Raw genomic sequence first — 8908 nt, forward strand, 5'->3', positions numbered from 1 at the left:
GGTGAGGGCCTTAGCAATTTTGAGAGGAAAGAAATTTCTTTTCCTGAGTAAAGGAAAAATAAAGGCAGTGTAACAGATGTGTTCGACTTTTAAGGACAAAATTCAAAGGCTCTTCCATTATTTGTAATTCTCAGATTAGTCTCATATGCAAGACACAGCGCTGTGTTCTAAGTCAGCACACTCTCCCTAGTATTTACTCCTAAGACAGGCCAAACAGTCTCAGTGGGGGAAAACCAAACAGCTGGAAAAGAACAGCAACCTGGACACTTCCACACCACAGTGAAGACAGAACAAAAAATGTGTGGGAACGAGGAAAAGCAGGTGGAACGAGGAAGAAGAGCTGGAGGTTGCGAAACCAGAGTTCTGTTGGCTAATCCCGGCAGGGTGGGAATGGTTAAACTTGTGTGTCAGAACCCAGAACAAAGGGTCCCAAAGCCCTTCTTCCTGAATGCCAACAGGAAGCTGCCAACTACTCAGATTATCTCCTTCCTCAATGATTCACACACTGTAGGGAGGGAGTTCTCAGACCACCCATCCTAAACACCCATAGATTCCCGAAGTCTGATAGTGCTGGCCTGTCCACTAATCCTTTGGTCTGTGTTTCACTGGAATAGAAGATCATTTGCACACTACAATATCTCCCAGGGAAAGACTGGCTAACATGTTTACATTTGATGAAAATGATTCCCCTGGGATGCACTAAAGAGTTAGAAAGGTCCATGCTCTCTAAGGACCATAAGGCCCAGGAAAAGGGCAGTCCAGAACACTGAAGTCACACATGACTTCTAAAACAAGATCAATTGAATTTTGCTCTAAAACATTTTGAAATAAATGGAGAGGTGGTAGGTAGTTAGTGTAAAATGTCAGATTTATATGAAAGTGTTTGACAAACACATCTCTCCATCCTGCTCTTAAATCATACTAAATGTAGGGGAGAAATGCAAGGAATGAGTCCAAAGCTCACCCCTGGGTAGATATCATACAACTTGCCTCACACCCAAACACTATAGACCTCACATTCTGTGACTAGTAAATGAAGGATGCAGCTTATAAACTGCAAATATAGCTTCTAGCCCTGAAAAGTTGTCTATGAGAATTTTGAGTGATATTACCGCTCAAAGAGCAACTTTTTATCTGTTTTAAAAGTGGAATATAAACTTTCAGCTTCCCTAAATATTATGTATTTCAAGCTGTCCTTGAAGAAATATCTAATGAAAGTTTGCATGCTAACCATCTTTCAGCAAGGGGAGAAGTGCCACTTAGCAGCTAATAGAATAATTGCTAGTATATCCCAACAACTATAAGTGGTAATCCTCTTGGTCCCTCCTCCCAGGGTCGAAAGAGTAACTGTAAGATTAGGGCTCCTAGTCTTAGCAGCAGTCCTGATGTCATGAAACCTTTCTCTCTATCCAAAACTCTTACTAAAGACATCTTGATGAACAACATTTGGAAAAGAGACTTTGCACAAGAAGAACTTAGTGGTCAAAGTCTGGGATGATTTTCTCTCTGAAAAACTGGCAGGGTTTGGAGTCTTCAAGTTCTGACTCCACGTGTATTTATACTTTCATATAAGACTGCTTTTCAGATTAATGTTTTCAGCTCTGTAATTAGCGATGCACAATGGAAGCCTTGGTACTTAATTACAGCATTGCTAAGACAATAATAACATGAGAAATGCTCAAGTTGAAGGCAGTATTTCTGGACACACCTCTGGCTACATTCTTATTGGCTGGGAAAGAATTATATATGCTTAGTGAATAAACCAAACAGAAATGAAGGTGTGTGTGTGTGTGGGGGGAAACAGTACACATGAATTTACAACAGGTCCTTCAAGTTAAGCCGACTCTAGTCACTGCGGCTGATTAGGACTAACATATCATGGGCAGCAGGAGGGGAGAAGACCAGACACTCCTCTAGACTAGAAGATTCCTTCACCTTCTGCATCTTGGGCATCTTCTACCCTTCTAGGCTGGACCAGTCTGCAAAAAAGAGACAATGGCTTTTTATCCCCTTCAGATTGCTGGACTGGTTCTTGGGTTCTTCGGCATGGTTGGGACGGTTGGCACAACACTTCTGCCTCAGTGGAGAGTATCGGCTTTCGTTGGCAGCAACATTATTATCTTTGAGAGGATCTGGGAAGGGCTTTGGATGAACTGCATCCAGCAAGCTATGGTCACACTGCAGTGCAAATTCTATAACTCCATTTTGGCTCTCCCACCAGTATTGGAAGCTGCACGGGCACTCATGTGTGTGGCTATAGCTCTTTCCTTCATTGCTCTCATTATTGGCATCTGCGGCATGAAACAGATCCAGTGCACCGGCTCCAGTGAGAGGGTCAAAGCCTACTTGCTTGGAACCTCAGGAGTCCTCTTTATTCTGACTGGTATCTTCGTTCTGATTCCAGTGTCCTGGACCGCCAATATCATCATTCGGGATTTCTATGACCCAACCATCCACGTCGGTCAGAAGCGAGAGCTTGGAGGGGCGCTCTTCCTAGGCTGGGCGACTGCTGCTGTCCTCTTCATTGCGGGGGGGCTGCTCTGTGGATTTTGCTGTTGCAACAGAAAGGAGCAGTGGCACAGATATCCAGTGCCACCATACCGTGTGCCACAAAAAGATAACCAAAGGAAGGTGACAGTGCCTAGCAAAACCTCTACCAGCTATGTGTAAGGCTTGCTTTCAACATCAGCCCATGGCTTACGCTCATGTGTTTTGTGGTCTTCCCAGAAACTGTGAGTACATCGGGCAAGAGAACTACCTATAGCAGATTTTAATTGAGATGAAACTTTTGATTTTTTTTAAACTGAGGCAGGAATACAAATGACTTATTTGAACAATCTGTTTTTCTGTGTATTACCTGTGCTCACTCTTGTCAGACTCAATATTTATTCCAATTTATATAGCCCAATATCAAGTATATTCTCAGTTATTGACATGCAACGATGGCGAATATTCGATGGAGAGTATCAGTTTTCATTGGCAGCAGCATTATTATCTTGAGAAGATCTGGGAAGGGCTTTAGATGAATTGCATCCATCAAGCTAAGGTCATGCTGCAGTGCAAATTCTATAACTCCATTTTGATTTTGGCTCTCCCACCAGTACTAGAAGCAGCATGTGCACTCATTTTTGCTGGTCATATATTCTGAAAAGAAAACTAAAATTGCAATTGATATCCCATATCAATAAAATATATACATATTTTCAAAGACAACCTGTTATTTTCACTCCAATTTTTTTATTACATATACAGTATACAGTTAAGTGGTGATAACTGTAAAGCAATAGTCCTGAAAATTTTATAGATAAAATAATAATTTTGGTTGAGCTCATAAAAAAATGTAAGTGACTAACGCTTATTTTTAATTTTTCTGGAAAACTCATACTAAAAATTCAACTTTTTTTTTAAGGATAAAGGAGTTCTGGTTTCTCTATGCAAGATGATTTTCAAAGACTCCAATTTATGTAGGTTAATCTTTCTTGGACACATTCATCCAAAGAAAATAATGTACTCCCAAGGTTTATGATTTGTACATTCAAGCAAACAGAATCATCTATCTGGATTAGGTACAGCAATAAGTTAAGACAAACAAAATTCTTGTTGAAAGGATCCACATCATGATTACAAAAGTTATGTCAGGCATTGAAGGAATGGCTTCAGTCTCTTGTCTTATTTAGTCACCGTACAGGTTTAAACATGCAAAGAGAAACGGAGAGCCAAGGTAATTATTCAATTAGGCTGAGATGAATTCTACTTTTTTATTCTCTAATAAAAAAATAGTGATGTCAATGCATTTTGTTTTGCCTGAAAAATATATGTTATTTTCTCAGTTCTTTGTTTCCCATGTGTACTTAACAATATCAAGATTAAAAGTGGTATAGGGGCTTGAGAGGTGAATATGGGTATAAAATGTTTATGAGGGGAAATTCACTCTTGTAGGTGGTTTCTAGTAGCTTTGCTATGCTGTGAATCAATGTTTACATATTCAATATTAATCCTTAAACAGTATATTTATTTTATAATAAAATCTTTAACATCCAGTATGTAATTTCACAAAAAGTTTTAATTTGTTCACCAAATATTTCTTGTGTGTTTATATTTATCATAATATAATTAGCTAATAAAATAGCTATGTATTTCAATATTCCAATGTTGATTTATTTAGCTACAAGATTAGTTTCAGAATGCATATCAATCCTCAAGATTCAACTCATTAAATAAAACATTAATTTAACAATAACCCAAAGCTAGATCCTATATGAAACCCTTTCTCTATCGTATAGAGCAGCTCAGTCTTTAAAAATTCAAGTCCCTTAACAAAATAAAATTGCATTCAAAACATTAGGGATGTTAAATATGATATGGTACATAATTGTAAGTATTTTCAACAAAAGCTATAAAAATATAAAACATAGCAGTTCAGTGAGGTTTTCTGATGATTTTCTTTTAGCTATAGAAACCTAATAAGGTTGTATTGAGAAGGAGTCATTTACCTTATGCAGTTGAACAGGTAAGCCATCAAGACAGTGAAGACATATGCTTAAAGGTTTTTAGGCAGTCATTTGTCTTACCTTTTGATTCACCTAGAAATAATTAGTTTCACAAGAACGGGCCCTCAATTCTAAGTGAAGTATGTCTTTTGGCTGACCAGTGGATCCAAGAGTACAAAGTACAATTGTGGGTGGAGTCACAAGATAGCATTAGTTAAATCAAATATGATGCAAAACCTCACCAACAGTTTGTTGCTTAGTTTTCCACTAATCAAGGTGTACTTGATTAATTTTATATCCCACAATGGGTGATAATATTTTCTCTAATACAACAAAATGAATTTACTAATTCTCAACAAATTCCAAGACACGTTATAAATGTGAATCTCCTATCACAAACCCAGGTTATACAAAAACTGCTTCTGTTCCCTAAGATTTGACTGAAATTCAACTTTGTGGGAACTTTCTCGGGTATTACACAGTTCATGTGAATCAATGAAGGGATTTTTGTCATTGCTAATATGCAAAACTCAATAACTCTACACTATTACTAGGTCTTGCCTTAATAAATATTTGAGGATTGATTCAGAAACAATGTACAAACTGTACAATTGTCATAGGTTTTAACCAATATGTATCCTTTCTTCCTCCAGGGAAGAGATAAAGTAAAAGAACTCATGAAATGTAAAGACAGTTATTATTTTCAGTCTGAATATATGAATTCTGAAGTTACTCTGAGTACAGAGTAGCATGGGCTCAGTGAAGCCAATATGTCCTCAAACTTAAAATTATAGAGTGATTTCTTAAGATGAAAGTAAAACAAAAGAGGAGAGTTAAGAGGCACTAAATATCATTGTCTCTAGAGCATGTGTGTATGGGGAGAACACCCTTTTTTATATCTCAGTACTTGAGGACAGAGACTCAGGAAAATGACAAAATCTTGGGTGGATTTAAGAATCCAAGGACAGACAGAGCTATGTCCTGAATTACATGTTAGGGGGTAAGGATCCTGGGAGCTAAGAAGAGATAAGAGGCATCTATATGATGTGTTTAGTCTGACAGGTAAATAAAGGAAATCCTGCCTAGTTTTCTACAACTAAAGCACCATGAGAGTGAAGAATATGACCCTACACACACACACACACACACACACACACACACACACACACACACGAGTGACAGTCATGTCTGCCTCAGAGCTTTGCCTGTCAGGACTGAGGGAGTCAGTAGTGATGTACAGCATAGGCACACAGTCATTTGTCCTCACAGAGGTCCCTTGTATCTTTGTCTTTCCACCAAGATCAGTCTCTTGATCTTTGTCACACAGATCTACTATCTCCATCTTCCATTATATGTCAATCTGATATATCAATTTGATGCCAAGCCAGTGGTGGCGCCATCTTTCTGGGTGCAGGGATGTCATATGCAACAAATTACCAAGCATGGCAGGGTTGGAGGATGGATAGGGCAAGGGAAAATGATATGTTTATTCAAATTTTTAAAAATAAAAATCATTATTTTAAAAAATGTAAATATTAAAACCAGCTAAATGTTGGATCTTCTCTATACTGTTTTCAATTGGTGAATTTCTGAACAATGTCAGCTATAAAAACTGTTGCTTAGAAATAGAAAAAAATTGCTCCATTTTCTCAATGACCCCATTGCTAATATTCAGATAGGTAAGTAGTATGCAATATGTGGCTGAACTATGTCTTTCCCATCACTTCTCATACTGAAGTGCTAATGTCCATCCCTTCAGGATGACTGTATTTGGAGGCAGAGTCATTATAAGGTAATTGAAGTTATTAGGATAAACACTCAGCTAATGTGACCAGTGTTGATATAAGAAGAAGAAATGTGGGTTCAGTTTGGTACAGGAGATAGAAAATAGCTCTTTGCAAGTTGAATGAGAAACTGGGATCCAGTTCCTCCTTCAGTTTTCAAAACTGTGAGAAAATATATTTCTGTTTTTAAGTCACCTAGTCTGTAATATGCCATCATTATTGAACTTAGATAGAAAGGTAAATAAGTAATAACCAAATAGTTGTATAAATTAACATATAGATAAAGCAATGATGACAGGTAGATAATCAGATAAGTAAATGTCTGATGGACATATATTGAAAAACTAGGCAATTGGTAGATGGTATAATGATGGGTGATAGATGATCAGATGATCAAATGGTAAACAGGAAAAAGACAGATATGCAGAGTAGATGGTAAATTGGTAGGTAGGTAGATAGATTATAAATGATAGAAAAGATATGTGAAAGATAGATAAATGATTAATAGGAAAAATGTTAGAAGATAGATGATAGATAGATGATATATATATATAATGGAAGATGGAGATAGTAGATGGATAAATAGATAAAATAGAAGACAGATAAATAAGCAACAGATAAATGATATTCATATACAGATGAGAGCTATGTAGATGGTAGATATAAACATAGGTTATAGAAGAGAGAAGACATGAAAGAGAGATAATAATGGACAGATGGATAAACATGTATTAATTATGTTGTATATTCCTAGTATATGTAGATGTTTTTCTTTTTATTGAAAATTCATACAGTATATTCTGATCATGATTTCCTCTCCCCCATCTCCTCCTAGATCTTCCCCACCTCCTACCATCCAACTCCACATCTTCCTTCTCCCCCTTTTTAGATAAAAAGAAGGCAAATTAAGACAAACAAGAGAACATATTTTAAAAAAGAAAATCACAAGAAACATGCATATACAGAGAGATGCACTTACAGAAATCATAAAAACAAAAAGTCTGATACTATAGATTTTTTTTAAATGCCCAAACACAGCAATATGAGAAAAAAAATCCACAAAAGTATCTTGTTTTGTGTTGGCTGTCTACTGGTGTTCATGGGGCCTACTTTAAGTGTGGTTAATATACTTGATGAGACCCTATTGGAAAAAAAAAAAACCTGACCTTTCCTTTGCAAATGGTTTTCCTTTAGGGATAGCTTCTTGCTTAAGGATGAGAATCATGTCTATTTAACCCTATTAGCACTGGAACTCCTTCTGGCTTGACCTTGTGCAGGTCATGTGCATGCTGCCTCAGTCTCTGTGATTTCATATGTGTATCAGTCCTATTGTATCAGGAAGATACTATGTTCATCTCTGGCTCTTACAATCTTTCAGTCTCCTCTTCTGCACAGTTCCCTGAGCCCTGAGGTTAAGGACTTGTTGGAGATATCCCATTTAGGATTGGATGTTCCAAGGTCTTTCACTCTCTGAATATTTTTTATTTGTGAGTTTTTGTATTAGTTCCCATACCTCAAGAGGAAGCTTTTCTGATGATGGCTGAGTGAGGCACCGGTCTGCGAGTGTAGCAGAACATTGTTAGGAATTACTTCACTGCTGTTCCTTTTTCAGAACACTAGTAGTTGGGCTTCCCCTAGGCCTACGGCCTGTCTTGTCTCACATTCCTGGCCACCTGAGCCTGAGACACCTGAGTGTTAGCCATGGGTTCCATCCTGAGGAGCAGGCCTTAACCAGGAAGATCGTGGTTGGTTGCTCCCACGATGTTTGTGCTTCTGCTGTAGCAGTGCATCATGGAAACAGGTCACCACTGTAGACTGCAAGGTTTGTCACTGGGCTGGTGTTTACCTTGCTCCTCTGGTAGCATGTGGAGCATCTTTGGGTACCATGAACACCAGGCAGTATGGGTAAAGGCTCTCATTAGGCTCCAGCTGGACTTTTTCAAAGGAGTTTTGAGTCTGTGATCAAAGGCCTGCCATTCCCCCAGCCCAAAGAACTGAAAGGTGTCCTCGCTGAATAACTTATTTTAACATAAGAGCTTGAACAAGGAAAGTTAAGTACAACTTTTTAAAATAGTTATACGTGCATGCCAAAACACCTGGCACATGGGAGCTGTCAACAATCTGCTAAGATCATGAATATTTCATGAATTAATGAAGGAAAAATTTAATCAGCATATAATAAGATGTGGCACCTAGGGGAAATCAGAGATCTTACTAGTCTTGCACTTTTAATATTCCTTTCATAGAGGATTTTTCAGGAAAATATTTACTTAATGGATAGATACTAAGATAGTTCACTAAGGAACTATTCCAGACAGAATGACACGCAAAAGTAACAGACTTCTAGATGAAGTGGAACTGTGGTCTCAGTCGAGATTGTGACTTTGGAAAAGCACAAGTTTCTGGCAGAAATGACTACTTAAATCATCACTCAGAGGAATAAAAAGTAGATAAGACTATAGCAGGATCCCATCTACTATGATAAAGGTGTGTCCGGCATTTTCAAGTGTGTCTCACCTTTTGACATTGTGAAATGATTCATTTGAGAATTGTAAGATGAATTACTAAACGGTCTTATTAATAAAAAAAAAAAACCTGTAGCCAGATATTAGGGTGAACGCTGAAATATCAGAG

General features: G+C 37.7%; 1 protein-coding gene across 1 annotated transcript; it reads left to right on the forward strand.

The window, feature by feature from the left end:
* Positions 1 to 1829: 1829 nt before the first annotated feature.
* On the forward strand, positions 1830 to 3367 carry Cldn17 (claudin 17). The gene has a single exon (XM_028875946.2). It carries the CDS (start codon positions 1996 to 1998, stop codon positions 2668 to 2670), a length of 675 nt encoding a protein of 224 aa, XP_028731779.1. The 5' UTR covers positions 1830 to 1995; the 3' UTR covers positions 2671 to 3367.
* The last annotated feature ends 5541 nt before the right edge of the window (positions 3368 to 8908 follow it).

Source organism: Peromyscus leucopus, chromosome 12 (assembly GCF_004664715.2).
Source record: "Peromyscus leucopus breed LL Stock chromosome 12, UCI_PerLeu_2.1, whole genome shotgun sequence".
Taxonomy (NCBI): Eukaryota; Metazoa; Chordata; class Mammalia; order Rodentia; family Cricetidae; genus Peromyscus; species Peromyscus leucopus.